Source organism: Monodon monoceros, unplaced genomic scaffold (assembly GCF_005190385.1).
Source record: "Monodon monoceros isolate NGI ecotype Baffin Bay Population unplaced genomic scaffold, NGI_Narwhal_1 Super_Scaffold_18, whole genome shotgun sequence".
Lineage (NCBI taxonomy): Eukaryota > Metazoa > Chordata > Mammalia > Artiodactyla > Monodontidae > Monodon > Monodon monoceros.
The window spans coordinates 75916736-75943042 of record NW_021703774.1 but is presented as its reverse complement, the minus strand read 5'-3'; the positions used below and the strand labels follow the sequence as shown (position 1 = coordinate 75943042).

The following is a 26307-nucleotide window of genomic DNA, read 5'->3' as shown; positions in this document are numbered from 1 at the left end:
AAAAAGAGAAAGTGATTTAACAGTTGATATTTTTCCCAGTGCATTTCTTTGATCTGATACTGCCCCTGAACAGCACTCACCAACAAGGTGAGTGAAAGGGGAAAATGCTGAGTCAGTCATGACTTTTGAAAATGCCTTTCTAGGGCAGTATGGCCACAACACAAACATTGATAACGCATCCTCTACTATAAGCAAGGCTCTGGAAGATTCTGAGTATCTCTATTCTCTCGCAACTATACAGAAACTTATCAAGAGGACAAAGAAGGCGATGGCTCCAGTTTTCTTCGATGGCTTTTGGAGGCCTGGACCACCAACACTACTCTCTAATCCTGGCAAGGAAAATTGTTAGTTGTTAAAGTTTAACGTTTCTTATACCTAATAGATAAATTTTAGGTAAAATGTGACACAGTTATATTTTATAACATTTTCTATTTATAATAATTTACTTTAAGGGCTTCCCTGATGGCACACTGGTTGAGAGTCCGCCTGCCGATGCAGGGGACACGGGTTCGTGCCCCTGTCCAGGAGAATCCCACATGCCGCGGAGCGGCTGGGCCCGTGAGCCATGGCCGTTGGGCCTGCGCGTCCGGAGCCTGTGCTCCGCAGTGGGAGAGAGAGGCCACAACAGTGAGAGGCCCGCGTACCGCAAAAAAAAAAAAAAAAAAATGTAGTTTCTAGTTAGATACTTTGGCAAAAAGTACAGATTCTCAAATGCAATCACCCATCCACAGGAGCCTATATAGCTCATGCTGACTTTCCATTGTTTAACAAATATTGTGCTAGTTACCTCCCAAGTGGTATGTAGAAAACTTTGAAAGACTCCTTTAAGATTATAATTCTTACCATTAAAAGTAATGGCAGAGTAACTTAGATCAACTCACCCATTCATAATAGTTATAAACTCCAGACAAAATATTAAAGGTACCAGAGAGCAATTAAAGCGGGCAGAAATTAGAAGGGATACGAGCCTCGAAGGATAAACAAACTACGTATATGAAACATGCATTTATACACCTTTTTCCCTGAAGAGTATTCCCCAGTTCATGAAGCACAAGAGAAACAGAAAGCAAGCAGAGAATGCAAGTCTTACTGAGCTAAAGAGTCAAAGGTGTCTAGAATTGTCAAAGTAGCTGAAATTTGAGGAGGAGAAATCCTGGAAAAAACAGAACCACAGAGGAGGCAGCCCGAAAATATGTAATATAACTCCACCACAAGATGATATTTAGGAACACAATGGAAAGCAAGAGCTGGAAGGCTGAAAAGCTGAGCATGGCTCCAGGGAGTCAGAGGTTTTACTTTAAATCCTACCAAATTAGAGGGGCTTGGGACACACCCCAGAATATGGTAAAAACCTCATGCTTTTCACTGAACCCACTGAGGGGTCATATCTTGGGAGTAAGGATTATATCTAAAGCCCAAGTCTAGACCAAGACGCACCACCAGACTAAAAGCATAACAGACCCCCCATAGCACAGCCCAAATAGCATCAAGGTGATCTTCCAGTAACATTCTTTAGTAGAAGATAAAGTTTAAAATGCATCACTCACAATGTCCAGAAAACAATAAAAACTACCATAAACATGAAGTAAAGGGAAACTGTACCCACAGTCGAGTTAAAGAGCTGTTTATGGAAACATGTCCAAAGACAACCCAGATGTTAAAGAACTGGCAAACAAGGACTTTAAATAACTATGATAAATGCGTCCTCAAAAATACACATTTTGTGAATTTTACAAATCATAACCTCACCCACCCCCAACATTCTAGTGAACTTGAGTTGCCCACGGTTTTTAATCAAAGTGGGATTTGGAGTGGTTTATATTTGAAAGCCTGAGAAAACAACTTGAAAGTGATTAATGACAGCCAAATTTAATTATATATTTACACCTCCCAGTAGGACAAGCGAGAGAATGAAATGCTTTATCTCTCTGTAGTGAGAGGGCTTTATTAAGATATGACAACAACTATTTAGGAGCAATAATTGAGTTTTATGCAAGATTACACCGTTTCTCCTTGTCTGGCTCCCAATCTAATCACAGACTGATAGAGTACTTGGACTCTTAACAGTTAGAAAAAACAGTTGAGCTGTGTACAAAACTAACCTTTAAAAGTACTTATCCTCATCTGTCAATGTGATCTTATCAAGGATTTCTATAACTTCCATAAACAACAATTATAATTTAGCTGAATCAATAACATTATGCTCTTTAAAGACACAGTCAGATACCTTCTACTTTAAAACATTTTCCATTAACTCCTACCCACCCACCCCAGTAAAAAAAATTTGGCCTCAGCTTTCTTTTCCTAATCCACTAAGCAATCTCACGGATAAAAAGTCAATCATATGTCCTGCATATCTGATGTAATTTTTATAAACCTTCTAAGTGTTCTAATATTTATTACCTTTTTGTGAAAACAGTGTTTACTGAGCAAGCTGGAGTAACTTCTTTCCCCAGGGAAAAAAAGCAAAGCTGGTGAAGATATACTGAAAGGTCTGCTAAATAAATGGCACTTTTACTTAAATTTTTCTTAACGTTCTGTGGAGGTTGGCTGGCATGGCACTGTAGGACAACTGATTTGGCTTCCCTGATATTGTTCTTGCTTTTCCTGTGTCCACTTATGTAGACACTGATACTCCTGAAGATGCTAACATTACTTTTATTGAAGTAGAGAAACATTCTCTTTTTACAAGGTTTGTTGTTCACATCGGTCTCCCGAAAAGATGGCCTTGCCCATTTTATTCCCTTACTCTCCTTTTCTCTAGAAGCTTGTTTCCCTCACAACAGGGTTGGAAGACATCTGAGGGATGTCCAGGACTAAATCCAGAACTATATCCATAAGCAACCCACCCCATCAATAATTAACAAGTATCCAGGGACAGAATTCAGGCAGCTCCATTTTTGTCAATCACAAAGTGAGTTCCCTGTTTCCTAGCAATGCTTCTTCCAAAAACTAGGGTCAACTTTGTCTCTCTCACCTTGGTTGCAGAGTCTGAGACTAACAGCTCACAAATCTGTTTTCTCCCCGAAATGTCCCTTAGTGTCCATTCCTGGTAAGTGCTCAGAGATTGGTGTCCTCTACAGCCCTCTTTCCCCATGTCAGACCACAAATATGTAGGCCAACACTTAGAACGTATTTGAAATTCTCCCTACATAAGTCACCAAGTTGAATTATCTCTAAATAGAACTAAATTGCCTCTCTGTATAGTACTACCATCCTGAATGCTACATGAAGCCAACAAAATTCTCAGAGGAAAGGACAGTTTCTACTTATTTAAGACAAACAGATTTAAAGACATGTGAATGATATCTACTGAGCACTTTCGGTTCAAGAAACATATCGTTTAGCACTAGCTTCATACCAGGCGCTGTACTAGGCATTAACTGTGCAAAAGCACACAAGGCCAGGACTTCACACTCTAGTGGGAGAAACCAACACATCAACAAATGATCATAGTATAATGGGTTAACTACCACGAGAGAGATAAATAATAGAATAAAGCAAGTAACTAAGACACCAGATGCCAAAGAGATTAACAAGATTTCAGTGGCCAATTCTAAGGTACTAAGTTCCTTTCCTTATTATCTCCAGTTGTGTTTCCATTCTTAGAGGAGACTACATCACATGTTTTTGGTTGGATTTTTTTTCCCAGCTAGAAAAACTAAGTGAACAGCCCATAATCAGTTACATAAAAAATTTCACTTCCAATGTTATATTTATTCCAATCCAAACAACCTATTGTTAAGCTTTACTGTCATCACAGCTTAAAATATTTTCACTTTGGTGAAGAAAATTTTTTCTGACTTGGAAAATTCTTGTTCATAACATTAAAGAACTTAGATCCTGTTGTCAGAATAGACTTGATTGGAAAAATGTCATTATCATAGTTATGTTTTTCAGTTAAATATCCAGAAAAGAAACAAACCCATGTTGGATAAACTCACTTCAAATGCTTATCAAGGGCTTCCCTGGTGGCACAGTGGTTAAGAATCTGCCTGCCAATGCAGGGGACACAGGTTTGAGCCCTGTGTCTGGGAAGATCACACATTCCGCGGAGCAACTAAGCCCGTGCGCCACAACTACTGAGCCTGCGCTCTAGAGCCCGCGAGCCACAACTACTGAGCCTACATGCTACAACTACTGAAGCCCACGTGCTACAACTACTGAAGCCCACGTGCCTAGAGCCTGTGCTCCACAAGAGAAGCCCCTGCACCGCAACGAAAAGTAGCCCCCGCTCGCCGCAACTAGAGAAAGCCTGTACGCAGCAACGAAGACCCAATGCAGCCCAAAATAAATAAATTAATTAATTAATTTTTTAAAAAATGCTTAGCAAGCAAATACTTCTACCAAAGCAAAGAACAAATATATCCCATAAAAGTGTTAAAGAAGATAAATGTTATATTGCCAAATCTTATTTTCCATTAAAGAAATAGAATGGAAACATGTTCCTATCAAAAATTTTCAATTGAGGTTGAAGAGGGAAAAAAATTATCCATAGGCAACCTAGAGAAGCAATTTATGAGATTACCTCACAGGTTTCCTCAAACAAAAAGTATGGCTACACTAGAGGATGATCAGAGAGAAAGAAAAGGAATGCTCCTGAGGACTAGTCTAAACCCCCAGTCCTATCTACTCCTCATCCTTATTCTTTTAAACCTATATAATGACGTTCAGCCACAGCCCCTGCTCCCCACCCCATCCCTACAAGCATGTGTGCATCTTCTCTCACAGTCTTTCAGAATTGATTTTTTATATTAGATAAAAGTTTCACATGGATTTACTTAGTATTTCACATAGTATTTACTTACAATAGGCAGAATTAAAGTTAACATCTATTTGGTTTGACTTTAAAACAAGATCACAGCTAACACGTTGAAAAGCGATTCTGAGGCTTTGCCTTAAACTGAAAATGTAAAAGAATGTACTCACTATATTTAACTAGCTACTCACTGAAAGTCTTTTTCATGATGAAAAAGATAAGACAGTAAGTTCTTATTAACCATTTATCTGACATCCACATCCTCATCCCCCACAAAAACTACATCAGAAAAGTTAGAGAACCAGTAATATTTCACAAAAGTATTAAAAATAGAGCAGTATTACCAAATCTTGTCCAATTTCCTATTGAGGAAAAATAAAATACATAAAGAAGGAAAAAAACAGAGAAAAACTTACTTGCAGTACCCTGTACCATTGTGGTAGGTAACACATATTCCTTCATTTACACAGGGCTCATAGCCGTCCCGACATTGCAATGCTAAAAACAAAAACAAATACACATTAGAAATAAGTCACTAGTCATAACCCTCAGACATCAGAGAAACATCATCCAATCCGGGTCAACATTCATTCCCATATCCAACTTGATTTAGGTTTCCCTTTAGAGTCTTAATCATCTTTTTATCTTTTGGCTCCTGCGGTCATAGAAGTACAGAAGCTCATCCCAAGAGTCTCTTCCCACGATAACTGTTCTGTGGTCCGGAATGATACTCTTAATTCTCTGTGCCTCTATCTCTCTGGCTGTTACATCCCTATTTCCCAATGATACTAAGAAAATTAAAGCTATACTATCCATGATATGCCATGAGCATCTTGGGATTTGGATACTTCAGATGAGCAATGTAAGGATTCATCAATGAATATTTAGGAAGACCTGGGTAGATACTAGGTCACCATGATATTAATGAATTACTTAAGCCTCAGGTGAAGTTTCAAAACAGGCCACTTCAAGAAATAATCAGAAACATCAATAATATTCATTCAACAAACTGCATTTGAGAGCCTAGTGTGTACCAGACACTACATTAGGACGCAGAGGAAAAAGGGGAAATGGAATTCATAGAGAAATGAATAAAACATAATCTCTAACTTTAAGGGGCTCACACAAAGATGGGGAGTAGACTATAAATAGAGATTGTAGAGGAGGGGGGATTAAAGCAAAGAAAATGAGAAGTTAATTTTATATATATAAATAAAACAATAATTCTCAAATTCTTGAACCCTAGTCCCTTTAATAAAAAGGTACTTCATTATGTTAATCCCTCCCAAAAGCAGACTACCCAGAAATAAACAGCAATAGTAGAAACTTTCACTGATTTCAGCCAGAAGAGGAGGAAGGCCACCCAAAGCCTCATTTGCTGGATAATTACAGTACCTTGATTGTTTAGCTTTTAGAGTTGGAATTTTCATCACCAAAATGCTTATCAAGAATACTAATAACAAGTGGAAGGGCAAGACAGAAACAAACCTTGTCAAACAATAAAAATCAAAATTGAAGTCCATGAACTTTTTCTGGAAGATTATTAAGATCTTCATCTCCTAGGATGGTTCATGTATAAATACCTGAAAGCAAAACCGAGAAGTCTCCACTTTTGAGTTTCCTCTGTGAGTACCACTCTATGAATAAACTGCAATATCAGAGGCTCTAGGTCTGCCCTTCCGGGGCATCAAAACCAGCTTCTTCTCACAGCAGGGCCCAGGCACAAGCTGGATGTTAGAACAGCTCCTCCATTAACGATTACTGCATAAGAGCCTTCTATATGCCCAGTACTGTTATCAAGTGATGAAACCCTTTGAGAATATGTTTACAAAAATCTCAGCTCTTAAGATAATAATATTTTTAAAAACTAGTGATAACAATAGCAGCTAACACATAGCACTTACTAAATACCAGGTATTGTTCTAAGCCCTTTACACAAACTAATTCAGTTTTCCCAGCAACCCTATGAAGTAGTTAATTTCATTAAACCCGTCCCACAGAAAGGATAAGTGACCCGCCTATTGTCACAACAGTGAGTGAAAGAACCAGAATTTGAACGTACGGAGTCTGGATCTCATGAGAGAGTCTGTGCTCTTAACTACAGTAATACACTGCTTCCCACCATCTGACATTTTTCTTCTCAAGATGGGCAAAATAGGTATTATTATACCCACGTATTAGAAAGTGAAGGCCAAGGAGGTTAAGAGGCCTCCTCATGGGGCATTCCTCCATAGCACTAGCTGTGACACTGCTGGGCCTTACTGAGTCCAGCCCCGGCTCCAGCTATTGGTATCACACAAGCAGTCACTAGGCTGCAGCCTGCGCAGGCATATTCAGGAAGAGGGTCATCTTGTTGTCCATATCCCACTTCCCTGTAGGGCTCAAATGCTCCCTCTTCCCACACTGATAAGCCCAATGCAACAACTATAATTAAAACAGTTAATGTCAGGTTATTTCCTCCATACCAAAGTTCTCAAACTGATTTTTTTATTCTCTTTAGACACTTTTATTAGTTTCAGTGAGAACTTCCTGACTTTTTTTCTATTTGCTTTTTTCTTTAAATAGGAAAGGAATGTCCTGCAGGCCCAGAGCAAGCCACAGCTCTGGCCTCCCCCTGCAGGAATCCTGGGGCAGTGGAGGGAGTCAGGAGTCCTGAAACCCTGGCTCTACCACAAACTAGCTGCACTACTGCAAGAAAAGCACAACCTCATGGGGGCTCAATTTCCCAACCTGTAAACCAAACTGGGGTAAACTAAATGCTGCTGAAGGATCCCCTGTGATCCAACAGTGACAACTCCCTCACTAAAAGCAGATGAATGGCATGCCTGGTACCTAGAGAGATCTATCCAGAAGGACAAAAGAAGCCAGCCACCCATGACTCAGAAAGCCATGGGTGCAAGCAAAAAAAAAAAAAAAAAAAAATCACAGTCTGTTCCTATTAAGCATCTCGGAAAATCATTACAGTGACAGGTGCAGAGAAATACAAACAACCTAAAGTCAATATGTGGCAATCAATCTAGAAAATAACTTCACAGCCTAGCCTTAGTGAACCAATCAAATTCAGGGACCAAAAAGGAGGTAGGCTCACAAGGCTAATAATTAATGCCGTTTGGCTGGTCCGTAGGATCATGCTACCTTGAACCTTTAACATTTACTAAGCCACGGTTCTCAAACTTTAGTGTGTATCAGAATCATCTGGAGGGCTTGCTAAAACACAGATTGCTGGACTCCACCCCCCGCCACCCCGGTTTCTGAGTGAGTCAGTCTAAAGGGGGCCTGGGAATGTGCATGCCTAACAAGTTCCCAGGTGATGCTGATGCTGCGACTCTGAGGAGCCACACTTGGACACAACTCCTGTACTAAGGCATGGTGGTCCACTTCAAGGAATCCCCTGAGACTATATAATCCACCAGAAGTCCTGGATGATGTAGACGACAATGTATGGCCTGGATGAATAAAAGCAACGACAACCAAGTAAAATCTGAGACTCACAACTTTGCTCAGAGGCTATTTCTAAATGAATACTGTAATTATTTGTCATATATATAGAAGTTAAAACTTTGATAACTAAAAACCATGACAGTGAGGCTGGGAAAGATCTCATTTCAAAATTCAATTTACTTTTTTCCCAACGTAAAACACTTAAATTTAACAATAAAATTAAAAGCAGCTTTATATGTGTAAAGTAAAAAGTTCCATCATATCAGTTAGACATTAAACTGATGTTTTAACAGACTCAGAGAAACCGGTCACTCACAAAAGGAGTGACTTTTTCCCGAATTTTCATCTTAAGCTACAGAGGTTACTCAATAAATGCTGGCTGATGAATATCAATCTCATATATGTACGTGCCCCCTGCCCCCAAAAAGGGCAAAAACAAAAAGAAGCAGTGGATTCCAATTTCATCACTCCATCACTTGGCAATGTGACACAATATCTAGAATATTTCCAATTTTCACACATTTTCTCTACTGCATATTTGGGGACTAGTCTTCCAATACTCAGAAATATACTTACAGACAGAATTCCCCGGAGGTCCAGGGGTTAGCACTCCACACTTTCACTGCCGAGGGCACAGGTTCAATCCCTGGTCGGGGAACTAAGATCCCACAAGCCTCAGGGAGCAGCCAAATTCATTAAAAAAAAAAAAAAAAAAAAAGTACTTACAGAGCATCTACTATGTGAGGTGCAGGCCCTGATGTCAGGGAAACCATGGTTAACAGAATAAAGTCCCTGTCCTCATGAACCTTATTTCTACTAGGGAAAGACAGATAATGAATAAGTAAATTTATTTATTATCTCACAGCGGTAAGTGAGAGATTCTATTGGAAACAGAACCCAGTTATGGGATACAACATAAGCAGGAAGGCTGGAGGTGTAGGGACCTACTTTAGATAAAGTGACTAGGAAAGGCCTCTCTCAGGTGGTTTCCTTTGAGCTAAGACTTAAATGAACAAGAATCATGAAGATATGGGGAAACAGTGATCCCAAGCAGAGGAAACAGCAAGCGTAAAGGCCTGGAGATGGAATGAGACTGGTATTCCATGTCTGTATGGCTAGAAATTATTAAACAACAGGGAGGGTAATAGGAAACAGCAAGGAAGGCAGGCAGGGGTTAGATTACGGCTTCTACTCTAAGGGTGAGCATGAACTACTGGGCTGCTCTAAGCAAGGAAGGCAACACAACCAGATCTGTGTTTGAAAAAAGTCAAGGCTGTTAAATGTTCCAGTGTGTGAAGGCTTTTCTTCCTTTCTTATATAAGCTTATGAAAGTCACCCCATTTTAGACTAGGCCGAAGCCACTCATTTTCTCAGCTCCCCCGCAAATGGTAAGGACTTTATTCTAATCCCATCTAACCTCCCAGAATGACAATGTTACAAGGGTCAGTCCACCACTCGCTAATCTGCAGTGGCTTTCAGTTCTTACTCAGTTTTCAGAACTTATTCTCAGCTTGGCTTCAGAAGAACCAGTTGAGAGGTGGATGCAGTACCTTCAGTAGGTACAGAGCCAAGCTTGGCACTTTTTCTTCCAGGAACGAGTCATTCCTTCCTTCTTCCAGTCGAAGCCCTCACCCTGGCCTTCAAGATCGCAGCCTACATTATGCGCCCAGCATTTCACCTTGAACTGCTTTGAATGCAGCCTCTTGCTTGAACAGACCATTGTGAACTCAGTTCCTTGCCTCCACTAGTATCTCAGCTTCCTCTGATTGCCACTTCCCCTTTACTATCTAAATTCTGCTCCTTCCTCCCAGGCCCAGCTCACCTTCTGCCTGGCCCACAAAGCTTCCCCTGGACGGTTCTGTCCTCACAGGCCAACCCCTACCCTTGTAACACTCATAACTCACAATTTAGCATTTAATTCTGTATTGTCTCCTAACTCTCTCGGCTTTTACACTTTTAAGTTCCTAGATGATAGAAACTATTTCTTCTCTTCTGTATATTTGAGGCAATATAGTTTAGTGATTGAAAGCATAAATGCTGAAATCAGGATCTCAGTTGGAATTCCAGCCCCACCATTTACTGTCTATCTCTGTATCCTCTTTGTACTTTCATTTCTTCATGTACAAAATAATCTCTCTCAGAGCCCTGGCAAGAATGAACCAAATTAATACATTTAAAGAGCCTAGAACAATGCCTGACACATAGTAAGAGCTCAAAAAAGGACTGCTCACATAGTAGGTACTTAAATTCTTTGCAATTGATTCCGTGATAAATGGTGGCTTTAGAGGAACTTGTTATATCAATCAAACCCCAGTTTAACAAACTGAGAAATCTGGAAAAATAGAAGAGCCCTAAGCAATTTAGGACATATCAATAAATGGAATAAATTCTTCCCAGTTGCCACCAATAAAGGTCTAGTAAAAGAGATCCTGAACTACTACAAAAAAAGTCACTCACTGCTCAAAAAAAAAAAAAAAAGGTATAGCACTGCAAGCATAGGGAGAAGTGATTCATGAAAGGTAAAATAACACGATATATGAGCAAAAATGTCATTCAGTTCTAACATGGTGCTTTTACTACTTGTTGAACGACTACTCTGAGTATGGCCCTCTACTAAGCACTGCATGAAAAGCAAACAGGGACAAAACAAACAATTCCTATTCTCATGGTGCACACAATCTAGGGAAGTTAGGAATAGGGACAGACAGAATATGACCTACCCAAATGACTCTAAGATAAATAGGAGTAAAATAAAAATTGTTTTTACTGTATACCTTTAGCAGACCCTCTCAATATCAATTTCAGAATCACTCCAGAAAGAACCTTTAAGAAATACAACACAAACCTTTGTTGTTTAGCAGTAAGTATAACTCAGTCCAGACAAGGTTCTAGTAAAGTTTATCAGCCTCATTTGTATATAAATACTGCAAACAACAGAATAAACTGTCATTGATTTTTACCAGTTCCAGTGCCTAAGGAATTTGCCCATTTAGGGACAGGCCCAAGATCTCCAGACTTAATGGAATTGTCCTTAAAACTTCCTCTAGGCATTTACCTAGGTTTTCCAGGGCTTTTCAGTATCATGCCAGCTACATATCACTGGTTTAAAAGCCTCCCTTTGTTTTAGGAATCTCTAACATGAGTAATTAAGTCTGCACCCCAGCCGGTGTAATCTGAGCAGCCTTCAAACGTGTTTCACTTGTTGCATTAACATGTAATCGTTTTAAATTGGCATTACTTGTTGCTTTGCAACCTCTTCAAATAAGCCTCCGTTGTCTATCTCACATGATTTTTTTCATATCCTGCTCCCTCTGTCTGCAGGATGGCATCTGTTTGCGCTTTTACGTCCCCTGATGACTCAAAAGACATTTTAATGCCTTGAATGGCTGGGGTTCCTAAAATATGTGAAGAGGAGGCATAGAGGGCCCCTTTAATCTTCTTTTCAACGTTTATGCAAATTTCAAGTAGCAGCATTTGAGAAAGATGAAGTCTGAGTTTATGCCCTAGGACCTTGGCTGTGGCTGGCTGCTATTGCTTCAGGCACATGGTGCTGGAAGAGGCTCAGTAAAATGAACAAAGCAAAGTTTTCTAAAATGACTGCTTGCATTATTACCAAAAATAGGAGAATTGAGGGCAGACAGGGAGACATCAGGGATTTGCAATAAGTCTCGCAGCACCCTGCAATTTCAAACAACAAAGCTTTCGCTAAATTTTTTATTCCATTTTTTGGGATTAAGCCATGGAAAAAAAAAAAAAATCCAAACAAACAGAAGTGCAGAAGCTTCAAATCCCAAGTAGTACATTTAAAGAAAAACAAAATGGAGAAACATCTGTCTTCCTCCTTGAAATCTGCCTTGATTAAAAGGCACATAAATGAAACAAGGGAGATATTAATTTTATTTTCCTGATAGCGTTCCGAGGATTTCTATGCCCCTTAAAGGTATCATCTAATAGAACATTTGTTTTCTACCTAAGAGATGATAATACCAGACCCACAGAAATTAAGGCTTAAGCTATAAGATTCATAGCAAAATATTACTACTTTTCAAAAGCAGGAATGCTTTGATTTAAGAAAATATAACCAACAAAAAACTGAATTTACAAATAACATAAGGGTATTTTTTTAATTATTAATAGCATTTTTAGTTTTATAAAGAGATTCATCCCAGTGAGTTGGTGAATCCATAGTAATCTTTCATTTTAAAAATTCCAATTTTTGTCCTATTTTATAATGTTGGATTTATTGCAAAAAACAAAATTTGGCACATTTGCTGTACTATGTTAACATATATTATGCACTGTGTTTTTTTCTTTTTCTTTTATTTTGCTGTATTTTTAAAGACTGCAGAAAAAAATTACTTATGAGTTAAATTTTAATTTCTTAGTTTTGGGGATGAAAATGGACTTCCTCTTCCATATGAAATGCAAGATATGAAAAATACACATATACTTATAAATCACGTGACCAATTTGTTAATAATCATCTCTACACACACATTCTTCCACCTGGAAAATACTTCCCCTCCCTTTCTTCCTTCTCCATCTTGCTAACTCCTACTTATATTTCAATTCACGAATAAAGCATTACCTTCCTTAAGAAGCCCTCAGAGACCCTCCAGTCTGATTTACATGTCCTTCCTTGTACTCCCCTTACATCTTGGGCAGATGCATTATAAATACAGGCTCACCAATTTCTCTCTACCTCTGAGCAAATTCCCTAAAGGCAGTGACCATAATTGGCTCATCTTTGTATAACCAGGACCTAGAACAGTGCCTGGAACGCAGCAGGTATACTCAATATTCATAAAATATTCAATGAACTAACTATCTCTAATTTTGACAAAACCCTTTAACAAACTCAACAATCGGTTTATGTGTTTAAAATATTCCAAGGCTCCAATTTTAATAAGCATGGGGATACCCAAATGTGACTGTGCCTAATAATTCTGATTTCATACTGTGTAAGGAGTAGAAAACTAAAATATGGAGGAAAAAATGGTGCAAATTTCCTGGCCTTTAACAGGGATGAAAAGTTGAGAAAGTGCAACCATACTTTTTAATCTTCACAAACCTAAAACATCTTTGGAAGTTCCTATCTTAAAATTTGCATGAATAAAGAAACACCCTCCCCCATGAATCTTAAGCCATGTGTATTATGGTAAGAATTGATTTAAATGGTTTGAATGGAAGCCAAATAATTTACATCTAAACGGCAAATGCAGAAAACAGGCATAAAAATTCCAAGTGAATGCTAAGCTAAGATAGTGTGCTTTTTTTTTTTAAACATCTTTATTGGAGTATAATTGCTTTACAACGGTGTGTTAGTTTCTGCTTTATAACAAAGTGAATCAGCTATACACATACATATATCCCCATATCTCTTCCCTCTTGCGTCTCCCTCCCTCCTACCCTCCCTATCCCACCCCTCTAGGTGGTCACAAAGCACAGAGCTGATCTCCCTGTGCTATGCGGCTGCTTCCCACTAGCTATTTTACGTTTGGTAGTGTATATATGTCCATGCCACTCTCTCACTTTGTCCCAGCTTACCCTTCCCCCTCCCCATGTCCTCAAGTCCATTCTCTACGCCTGCATCTTTATTCCCATCCTGCCCCTAGGTTCTTCATGACCTTTTTTTTCTTATTTTTTTTAGATTCCATATATATGTGTTAGCATACAGAATTTGTTTTTCTCTTTCTGACTTTACTTCACTCTGTATGACAGACTCTAGGTCCAACCACCTCACCACACATAACGCAATTTCGTTTCTTTTTATGGCTGAGTAATATTCCATTGTATATATGTGCCACATCTTCTTTATCCATTCATCTGTTGATGGACAACAGGTTGGTTGTTGTCCATGGCTACATGGTTGGTTCCATGTCCTGGCTACTGTAAATAGAGCCTCAATGAACATTGTGGTACATGACTCTTTTTGAATTATGGTTTTCTCAGGGTATATGCCCAGTAGTGGGATTGCTGGGTCATCTGGTAGTTCTATTTTTAGTTTTTTAAGGAACCTCCATACTGTTCTCCATAGTGGCTGTAACAATTTACATTCCCATCAACAGTGCAACAGGGTTCCCTTTTCTCCACACCCTCTCCAGCATTTATTGTTTGCAGATTTTTTGATGATGGTTATTCTGACTGGTGTGAGGTGATACTTCATTGAAGTTTTGATTTGTGTTTCTCTAATGATTAATGATGTTGAGCATTCTTTGTGTTTGTTGGCAATCTGTATATCTTCTTTGGAGAAATGTCTATTTAGGTCTTCTGCCCATTTTTGGATTGGGTTGTTTGTTTTATTGATATTGAGCTGCATGAGTTGCTTGTAAATTTTGGAGATTAATCTTTTGTCAATCGCTTCATTTGCAAATATTTTCTCCCATTCTGAAGGTTGTCTTTTCATCTTGTTTATGGTTTCCTTTGCTGTGCAAAAGCTTTTAAGTTTCATTAGTCCCATTTGTTCATTTTTGGTTTTATTTCCATTTCTCTAGGAGGTGGGTCAAAAAGGATCTTGCTGTGATTTATGTCATAGAGTGTTCTGCCTATGTTTTCCTCTAAGAGTTTGATAGTTTCTGGCCTAACATTTAGGTCTCTAATCCACTTTGAGTTTATTTTTGTGTATGGTGTTAGGGAGTGTTCTCATTTCATTCTTTTACATGTAGCTGTCCAGTTTCCCCAGCACCACTTATTGAAGAGGCTGTCTTTTCTCCATTGTATATTCTTGCCTCCTTCATCAAAAATAAGGTGACCATATGTGCATGGGTTTATCTCTGGGCTTTCTATCCTGTTCCATTGATCTATGTTTCTGTTTTTTGTGCCAGTATCATACTGTCTTGATTACTGTAGCTTTGTAGTATAGTCTGAAGTCAGGGAGCCTGATTCCTCCAGCTCTGTTTTTCTTTCTCAAGATTGCTTTGGCTATTCAGGGTCTTTGTTTCCATACAAATTGTGAAATTTTTTGTTCTAGTTCTGTGAAAAATGCCAGTGGTAGTTTGATAGGGATTGCACTGAATCTGTAGATTGCTTTGGATAGTATAGTCATTTTCACAATGTTGATTCTTCCAATCCAAGAACATGGTATATCTCTCCATCTTGCTTGTATCATCTTTAATTTCTTTCATCAGTGTCTTAGAGTGATAGTATGCTTTTATTCTACAGTACCATTTTCCCCATGGGTAGATACACTGATACACATCCACAAAACAATAAGCACCAATATGGTCCAAAATAGCTCCAATGTATTTCTTCACTGTAAGTATCTAACCCTTTGTAAAATGACACTGACCAAAATAGTTACAAGGTTTTCATGCCCAAAAGGGTCAGGATCTTAGTGTAATAAAATCCAACAGAGGGTAAGAAGTTATGTCATATTTGGAGTTAAATTATTCTCCACACAAAGGACTATATATTTCTGTACTACTTAGTGGTCATAAAAGGCCAGTCTGAGGTATTATTCCATTGTCTTATATCTTATATTATCTGTTCTGTTCTATGGTCTCTATCTGTTCTCTTATCAGAGACAAACTCTGCCTGTCACCAATTTCCTGTGCTTTTAGTAAACACTCCCTTTGTAAAATTTTTAAAAGACTATTTTGTTAAGCACAGCTCCATTTTTCAAAAAACCCTTAATTTCAAATACATGCTTTTAAGTACCCTTGCCGGAAAAGAATTTTATAAATATATACAATTTTCTTGATACCCACCCAAAAGAAACAAAGTGTTCTTTTAGCTTAAATTGTTCAGAATGCTTTTTAAATGGAGTAGACAATTTCTACTGTTTGTTAATTTAGAGGTAGACCCTAAAAAGAAAGAATAAGGGACAAAATTATGTCGAAAGTGAAAATGGAAAAATCTAAATTGTTATATGTTATTATATAAAATCATGGAAACTTCCCAAAACCAAATGGGGAAAACCCAGGGAACAACTTCAATTTCCCCACAGGCATCCTTCCCCACAGGAAGGATTTTTTTAAATCGCTGGTTGGTAGCAGTAAATGTTACTCCCAAGAATCAAGTCACTGGAACACCATAATCAGTGTATTACGCTAATGGATGATAGAAGGTCTGAATATTTTTTTTTGTTTTTTTGGGTTTTTTTTGCAGTACGCGGGCCTCTCACTGTTGTGGCCTCTCCTGCTGCAGAGCACAGGCTCTGGACGCGCAGGCTCAGCGGCCATGGCTCACGGGCCCAGCCGCTCCGAGGCATGCGGGATCCTCCCGGACCGGGGCACGAAACCGCGTCCCCTGCATCAGCAGGCAGACCCGCAACCACTGCGCCACCAGGGAAGCCCGGTCTGAATCTTTATACAAAGTCGCACTAAATGTTCTGAAGTCAGGGTTTGCACAGGCTAAGTTCCTAACATTTGGGTCATTTCTATATTATTATCTGGGTCACTGAGGTCCTATATCTTCAGCCAAAAGTAAACCCTATTCACCTGTGGACAATATTCAATTCAAACTTCCTTCACACATCACTGAGAACTGTCTAAACCCAAGAGCTCAAAAGGTTCTAAACTGTAGGCTCATACCCAGAATATCCCAGATAAGCAGAGAAACCAGCACTGTGAGGAAAATACCTAAATCTGGAGATGGTAAATGCATATCGTTCCCATTTCCAGAGAACATGTCTGGAGCAACAACCTTGGAACAGGAGAAGGTAACAGAAGGAAAATAATCTTTATTAAATATCAAGGGTAAAAGAAAACATGAAATACAGCCCCAAACTTCCATTTCTATGTAGTTTTGTTTTCAATCCCTCCCTTCTTTTGTTTCTTCAAACACAAATCTATGCCAACTCATGCAAACAAAACTTTGGCCCCATGGTCAACAGAAAAGAATAATAATAATGCATGTTTAAAAATATTTGATGAAGAGCTGATAATTTCAATGTTCAATCAATCCCTCTGAAAAACCCTAGTCCTCTAACTCCATAAAACTTTCAACTACTCGCATTCTTTCTTTACTGTGCATGTAAGCAAGAATTTATCTCTAAGACTACTTAGACTTCTGTGGAGTTAACACCAGTCATTTGAATAAAAACAGCCCAGCACACTAACAGTCACAATTTGGCCTGCAAATGCTCATGTCCATTCTTGCTCACCTAACTGTTGCTGGATGAGCCAAGAAAGACAGCAAACAGAAAATCTTGTATACAGGCTTATCTCATTTTACTGCATTTTGCTTTATTGCATTTTTACAAATTAAAGGTTTGTGGTAACCATGCATGGAACCAATCTGTCATGCCATTTTTCTAATGGCTATTCCTCACTTCATGTCTCTGTGTCACATTTTGGTAATTTTCACAAAATTTCAAATTTTTTCATTATCATTGTATTTGTTATGATAAGCTGTGATCAGTGATTGTTGATGTTTCTACTTTAACTGTTTTGGGGTGCCATGAACTGTGTCCGTGTAAGACAGTGAACTTAATAAATGTGTGTGTTCTGACCACTTCCCCAACCAGCTATTCTCCTATCTTTCTCCCTTTCCTCAGGCTTCTATAGTCCCTGAGACACAACAAAAGTGAAATTAGGTCAGTTAATAACTCTGCAATGACCTCTAAGTGCTCAAGTGAAAGGAAGGGTCACACGTCTCTCACTTTATATCAAAAGCTAAAAATGATTAAGCTTAGTGAGGAAGGCATGTTGAAAGCCAAGATAGGCTGAAAGCTGGGCCTCCTGCACCAAACACTTAGCCAAGTTGTGAATGCAAAAGAAAAGTTCTTGAAGGAAATTAAAAGTGTTTCTCCAGTGAACACACAAATAATAAGAAAGTGTAACAGCCTTATTGCTGATATGGAGAAAGTTTTAGTGGTCTGGATAGAAGAACAAACCAGCCACAATATTCCCTTAAGTCAAACCTAATCCAGAGCAAGGCTCCAACTCTCTTCATTTCTATGAAGGCTAAGAGAAGTGATGAAGCTGCAGAAGAAAAGTTTGACGCTAGCAGAGGCTGGTTTAAGGAAAGGTTTAAGGAGAGAAGTCATCTCCTTAACATAAAAGCAGAAGGTGAAACAGCAAGTGCTGAGCAGAAGTTGCAAGCAACTTATCCAGAAGACTTAGCTAAGATAATTAATGAAGGTGCTACACTAAACAACAGGTTTTCAGTATAGATGAAACATCCCTGTATTGGAAGAAGATGCCATCTAGGACTTTCATAGCTAGAGAGAAGTCAACGCCTGGCTTCAGAGCTTCAAAAAACAGGCTCTTTTGTTAGGGGTTAATATAGCTGGTAACTTTAAGTTGAAGCCAATGCTTATTTACTGAATACTACTCCAAAAATCCTAGAGCCCTTAAGAATTATGCTAAATCTACTCTGCCTGTGCTCCATAAATGGACCGACACAGCCTAGGTAAGAGTACACCCATTTACAACATGGCTTACTGAATGTTCTAAGACCATCGTTGAGACCTACTACTCAGAAAAATAGAGTCCTTTCAAAATATTACTGCTCAATAACAGTGCATCTAGTTACCCAAGAGCTCTGATGGACATGTGCTATGAGATTAATGTCGTTTTCATTGCTACTAACACAACATCCTTTCTGCAGCCCATGGATCAATAAGTAATTTTGACTTTCAAGTCTTATTATTTAAAAAATACATTTTGTAAGGCTATAGCTGCCATAGAGATTTCTCTGATGGATCTGGGCAAGGAAATTGAAAACCTCCTAGAAAGGATTCACCATTCTAAATATTATTGAGCTCATTTGTGATTCGTGGTAAGAGGTCAAAGTATCAGCATTAAAAGGAGCTTGGAAGAAGTTGATTCAAACCCTCTTGGATGACTTTGAGGGGTACAAGACTTCAGTGGACGTCCTGCACTCCAGGAGGCTAGCACCAGCCCCAAAGCCCCCTCAAGCCAAACAGTCAATTGCATGGGAAGCCTACCCTTCCCTCCAGCTGGCCCACAGCTACTGCATGAGACATGGCCTTGCAGTCAACCAGGCCAGGGATCAGCCCCACTTATCAGCATGCACACAGGAGTTATCCCTGCCACAACAGTAGGGTGCACAGAGCCCACATAGGAGATATCCCCAGAACATATAGCTCTGGTAATCAGAGTGGTGCATGTTGCTGGGCCTTATCACACATCCCCTACATAAGGCCACTTCTCCAATAACAGGAAACATAACCGACTTACCTAACACATAGAAAAAAACATGGAGAATTGGGCAAAATGAGGAGATGGAGGATACGTTCCAAAGGATGGAACAAGACAAAATCTCAGTAAAAGAACTAAACAAAGTGGAGATAAGCAATCTGCCCAATAAAGAGTTCAAGGTAATGATCATAAAGATGCTCAACAAGCTCAGGAGAAGAATGGATGAACACAGTGAGAATTTTACCAAAGAGTTACAAAATATAAAGAAGAACCAAACAGAGCTGAAGAATACAATAACTGAAATAAAAAAATACAATAGAAGGAATCAACAGTGGATTAGATGATACAGAAGAACAGATCAACAATCTGAAAGACAGAGTAGTGGAAATCACTGAAGCTAAACAGAAAAAAAGGAAAACAACTTTTAAAAATGAGGACCATTTAAGAGACCTCTGGGACAATATCAAGAATACTGATTTTGCATGACAGGGGTCCCAGAAGAAACAGAGAGAGAGAAAGGAGCAGAGAACTTATTTGAAGATTAATAGCTGAAAACTTCCCTAAACTGGGGGTGGAAACAGACATCCAAGTCCAGGAAGCAAAGAGAGTCCCAAACAAAATGAACCCAAAGAGGTCCACACGAAGGGACACTACAATTAAAATGGCAAAAATTAAAAATAAAGACAGAATCTTAAAAGCAGGAAGAAAAAAGCAACAAGTACAAGGAAACTCCCATAATACTATCAGCTGACTTTTCATCAGAAACTTTACAGGCCAGAAGAGAGTGGCACAATATATTCAAAGTGATAAAAGGGAAAAACCTACAACAAAGAACAGTCTATCCAAAAAGTTTATCACTCAGAGTTGAAGGAGAGATAAAAAGAGTTTTACAGACAAGCAAAAGCTGAAAGAGTTCAGCACCACTAAACAGGCTTTACAAGAAATGTTAAAGGGACTTCTTTAAGCAGAAAAAAAGGCCACAACTAGAAATATGAAAATTATGTAAGAAAAAAATCTCACTGGTAAAGGTAAAAATACAGTAAAGGTAGTAGATCAACCACTTATAAAGCTAATAGGAAGTTTAAAAGACAAAAGTAGTGAAATATATAGATGTTTATGTTGTTATATATGAGACTCAGGGTAACCACAAACCAAAAATCTGTGATACACAAACAAAAGAGAAAGGAATCCAAATACAACACAAGAGATAGCCATCAAATCACAAGCGAAGAGAGCAAAAGAAGAAAAAAAAACAACAAAGAAATAAAAAAAATAACAGAAAACAATTAACAAAATGGCAATAAGTACATATCTATCAATAATTACTTTAAATGTAAATAGACTAAATATTCTAATCAAAAGACAGAGAGTGGCTGAATGGACCAAAAACAAGACCCATATATATGCTGCCTACAAGAGATTCACTTCAGATCTAAAGACACACAGAGACTGAAGGTGAGAGAATGGAAAAAGGTATTCCATACAAATATAAATGAAAAGAAAGCTAGGGTAGCAATACTTATATCAGACAAAATAGACTTTAAAACAAAGACTGTAACGAGACAAAGAAGGACATTACATGATGACAAAAGGATTGATCTAAGAAGAAGGTATAACAATTGTAAATTTATATGCACCCAGCATAGGAGCACCTAAATACATAAAGCAAATAGTAACAAACTTAAAGGGAGAAATTGACAGTAACACAATGATAGGGGACTTTTAACATCCCACTTACATCAATGCACAGATCACTGAGAGAGAAAATCAATTAGGAAACACTGGCCTTAAATGACACATTAGACCGAATGGATTTAATAGATATATACAGAACACTTCATCCAAAAAACAGGAGAATACTCATTCTTTTCAAGTGCCCATGCAACATTCTCCAAGATAGATCACATGCTAGGCCACAAAACAAGTCTCAATAAATTTAAGAAGACTGAAATCATATCAAGCATCTTTTCCGACCACAACAGTATGAGACTAGAAATCAATTACAAGAAAAAAACTGCAAAAAAAAACCCATACACACATGGAGTCTAAACAACGAGCTACTAAATAATCAATTGGAAAAAACAAAAAATACCTAGAGGGCTTCCCTGGTGGCACAGTGCTTGAGACTCCGCCTGCTGATGCAGGGGACACAGGTTCGCGCCCCGGTCCGGGAAGATCCCACATGCCGCGGAGCGGCTAGGCCCGTGAGCCATGACTGCTGAGCCTGCGCATACGGAGCCTGTGCTCCACAATAGGAGAGGCCACAGCAGTGAGAGGCCCACGTACTGCAAAAAAAAAAAAATACCTAGAGACAAATGAAAATGGAAACACAACGACCAAAATCTATGGGATACAGCAAAAGCAGTTCTAAAAGGGAAGTTTACAGCAATACAAGTCTACCTCAGAAAACAAGAAAAATCTCAAACAAACAATCTAACCTTACACTGAAAGGAACTAGAAAAAGAAGAATAAGCAAAACACAAAGTTAGCTGAAGGAAAGAAATAAAAAAGATCAGAGTGGAAATAAATGAAACAGAGACTAAAAACAATAGAAAAGATCAATGAAACTAAGAGCTGGTTCTTTGAAAAGATAAACAAAATGGATAAATCTTTAGCCAGAGTCATCAAGAAAAAAAGAGAGAGTACTGAAATCAATAAAATCAGAAAAGAAAGAGAACTTACAACAAACACCACAGAAATACAAAGAATCATAAGAGATTACTACAAACAGTTATGTCAGTAAAATGCACAACCTAGAAAAAAAAAGGATAAATCCTTAGAAATGGACAATTTCCCAAGATTGAATCAGAAAGAAGCAGAAAATATGAACAGACTCATTATCAGAATTGAAACTGAATCAGTAATTTTAAAACTCCCAACAAACAAAATTGAAGAATAGAAATCATATGATCATCTCAATAGATGCAGAAAAAGCTTTAGACAAAATTCAACATCCATTTATGATAAAAACTCTCAATAAGTGAGTACAGAAGGAACACACCTCAACATAATAAAGGCCTTATATGACAAACCCTCAGCTTAATGGTGAAAAGCTGAAAGTATTTACTCCAAGATTAGGAACAAGACAAGGATGCCCACTCTTGCCACTTTTATTCAACACAGTAGCAGCAGTTCTAGCCACAGCAATCAGACAAGAAAAAGAAATAAAAGGAATTCAAATTGGAAAGGCAGAAGTAAAACTGTCACTGTTTGCAGATGACATGATACTATCTGTAGAAAATCTAAAGATGCTATTAAAAAAACTATTAGAATAAATAAATTCAGTAAAGTTGCAGGATGCAAAATACAGAAAACTGTTGCATTTCTATACACTAATAATAATCAGAAAGAGAAATTAAGAAAACTATCTCATTTACAATTGTATCAAAAAGAATAAAATACCAAGGAATAAACCTAAAAGGTAAAAGACCTGTACTGGGAAAACTATATGACATTAATGAAAGGAACTAAAGATGACACAAACAAATGAACAGATATACCATGCTCATGGATTAGAAGAAGCAATACTGTTTAAATGTCCTAACTACACAAAGCAGTCTAAGATTCAAGACAATCCCTATCAAAATATCAGTGGTATTTTTCACAGAACCAGAACAAATAATCCTAAAATTTGTATGAAACCTCAAAAGACCCTCAACAGCCAAAGCAATCTTGAGAAAGAACAAAGCGGGAGGTATCATGCTCCCAAACTGAAACTATACTACAAAGCTATAGCAATCAAAACAGTATGACATGGCACAAAAACAGATGCAATGATCAATGGAACAGAATAGAGAGCCCAGAAGTAAACCTAGGTTTATATGGCCAATTAATCTACAACAAAGGAGGCAAGAATATACAATGGGGGAAAGACAGCCTCTTCAATAAATGGTGCTGGGAAAAACTAGACAGCTGCATGCAAAAGAATCAAACTGGGCCACTTTCTCACACCATATACAAAAATAAATTCAAAATGGATTAAAGACTTAAATGCAAGACCTGAAACCATGAAACTCCTGGAAGAAAACATAGGCAGTACGATCTTTGATACTGATCTTAGCAATATTTTTTTTGGATCTATCTCTTCAGGCAAGGGAAACAAAAGCAAAAATAAACAAATGGGACTACATCAAACTAAAAAGCTTTTGCACAGCAAAGGAAACTATCAACAAAACAAAAAGGCAGCCTACTGAATGGGAGAAGATATTTGCCAATGATATATCTGACAAGGAGTAAATATCCAAAATGTACAAAGAACTCATATAAATCAACATCAAAAAAACAAACAACCCTATCAAAAATTGGGTCGAGGGCTTCCCTGGTGGCGCAGTGGTTGAGAGTCCGCCTGCTGATGCAGGGGACACAGGTTCGTGCCCCAGTCCGGGAAGATCCCACATGCCGCGGAGCAGCTAGGCCCGTGAGCCATGGCCGCTGAGCCTGCGTTCCTGGAGCCTGTGCTCCGCAACGGGAGAGGCCACAACGGTGAGAGGCCCGCGTACCGCAAAAAAAAAAAAAAATTGGGCCGAGAATCTGAATAGACATTTTTCTGAAGAAGACATACATATGGCCAATAGACACATGAAAAGATGCCCAACATCACTAATCATTAGGGAAATGCAAATCTAAACCACGAGATGTTTCCTCACACCTGTCAGAATGGCTATCATCAAAAAGACAACAAATAACAAGTGCTGGTGTGCATGTTTAGAAAAGGGAACCCTCTTAAAATGTTGATGGGAATATAAATTGGTGCAGCCACTATGGAAAATAATATGGTGGCTCCTCAAAAAGACTAAAAATAGAATTGCCATATGATTCAGTAATTTCTGGGTATTTACCCAAAGAAAACAAAAACACTAATTTGAAAAGATACATGCACCCCAATGTTCACAGCAGCATTATTAACAATAGCCAAGATATGGAGGCAACCTAAGTGTCTATCAATAGAAGAATGTATAAAGAAGATGTGGTATATATAAACATATAACAGAATATTACTCAGCCATAAAAAAAAAAATCTTTCCATTTGCAACTACATGGATGAATCCAGAGAGCATTATGCTAAGTGAAATAAGTCAGACAGAGAGAGACAAATACCATATGATCTCACTTTATATGTGGAATCTAAAACACAAAACAAAAAAAGCCAAAATGAAAACAGACTCACAGATACAGAGAACAAATGGGTGGTTGCCAAAGGGGAGAGGGTAGGGTGAGGCAAAATAGGCGAAGGGGATTAAGACGCACAAACATCCAGTTATAGAATAAATAAGGCACAGGAATGTAATATAAGGAATACGGTCAATAATACTGTAATAACTTTGTATGGGGCAGATGGTTACTAGACTTATCATGGTGAACATTTCATAATGTATGCAAATGTCAAATCTCTATGTGGTACACCTGAATCTAACATAATATTGTACATCTACTATATTTCAATTTTTTAAAAAAAGACCTCATAGTGGACAAAATAACTGCAGATGTGGTGGAAATAGCAAGAGAACTTTAGTTAGAAGCAGACCCTGAAGATGGCACTGAATCGCTCAATCTCATGATAAAACTTTAACGGATAAGGCTACACTGCTCATGGATGAGCAAAGAAAGTGGTTTCTTGAGATGGAATCTACTCCTAGTGAAGACTGCTGAAATGACAACATAGGATTTAGAATATTTTATTAAACTTAGCTGACAAAGCAGCAGCAGAGGTTGAGAAGACTGACTCCAATTTTGAAAAAAGTTCTACTGTGGGTAAAATGCTATCAAACAGCATTGCACACTACAGAGAAATCATTCACAAAAGTAAGAGTCAATCGATGCAGAAAACTTCACTGTTGTCTTATTTTAAGAAAGTGCCACAGCCCCCCCAATCTTCAGCAACCACCACCTGATCAGTCAGCAGCCACCAATAACGAGGCAAGACCCTCCACCAGCAAAAAGATTACCATTTGATGAAGGCTCAAATGATGGTCAGCATTTTTAGCGACAAAGTATTTTTAATTAAGATATGTACATTGTTTTTTTACATATAATGCTATTATACACGTAATAGACTACAATACAGTGTAAACATAACTTTTATATGCACTGGGAAACCAAAAAATTCATGTAACTTGCTTTATTGTGACATTCACTTCATTGCAGTGGTCTGGTACTGAACCCACAATATCTCCAAGGTACACCTATACGTCAGTAAGTGACCATATCGGGAACATATGTATATGTATAACTGATTCACTTCGTTGTAAAGCAGAAACTAGCACACCGTTGTAAAGCAATTATACCCCAATAAAGATGTTAAAAATAATAATAATAAGTGACCATATTGAAATTTGTCTTCCATGTTTGTGTCTTCAAACAAGGGAAGGAAATCTAGGTTTCTCTATTTGCAGCAACACCTGATCTGGCAAAAGTTACATTGCCTTTCACAAAGGTTTTTTTGGTTCTAGAGAGGCCAAAAGACTTCCCTTGTCCCAGTTTCAGTCCAGAGTTCTCAGAAAGAGCAAAAGCAATGATCTAAACTCCAATATATTAGATTAAAATTTGGGGGGTAAATCCAGTAAGGGGTGTTGACTTTCTGGAGCTCAGTGCTTCCCCTACTCTCATAAATGAGTCATAAATTCCTAGAAAAAAATTTTTTAAGCAGATGCCCTGGCCTACCACTCATTTCATCTGCTTTGCTGCCACTCCTCCTGCCTGACAGCCCAAGGGAGTTCCAGCGAAAGAGAGACTCTGGACTGGGCAACACCTACACCACGTCTGCTCTACCTAGCTTCAACCCAGCTAAGAGGCCAGGCACAGGGGAAATGCTTGGAAAATGTTTGCCAAGCCAAACTGTTGAAGGAGCAGGCCAGTCATTTTCTATCTCTTTTAAAGAGAACATAAACAAGTCCTTAATTTCCCACAAAAGAAGACAAAAATAAAATCTGCAAAATGATAGTTTATTCTAGCTTTCTAAGGTCACAGTGACCTGACAGAGGAGATATTTTAATCTCTTTTGTT

General features: G+C 38.3%; 1 protein-coding gene across 2 annotated transcripts in view; it reads right to left on the bottom strand.

The window, feature by feature from the left end:
- NOTCH2 (notch receptor 2) overlaps positions 1–26307 on the bottom strand; it is a 206412-nt gene that overhangs the window by 118546 nt on the left and 61559 nt on the right. For both annotated transcript variants that reach the window (XM_029229052.1, XM_029229051.1), the window contains exon 2: positions 5176–5257. Coding sequence is in view for 1 of the 2 variants with exons in the window: in XM_029229051.1 (XP_029084884.1) it covers positions 5176–5257 (82 nt within the window). In the remaining variant the exon portion in view is untranslated. The remainder of the gene's footprint in view (positions 1–5175; positions 5258–26307) is intronic.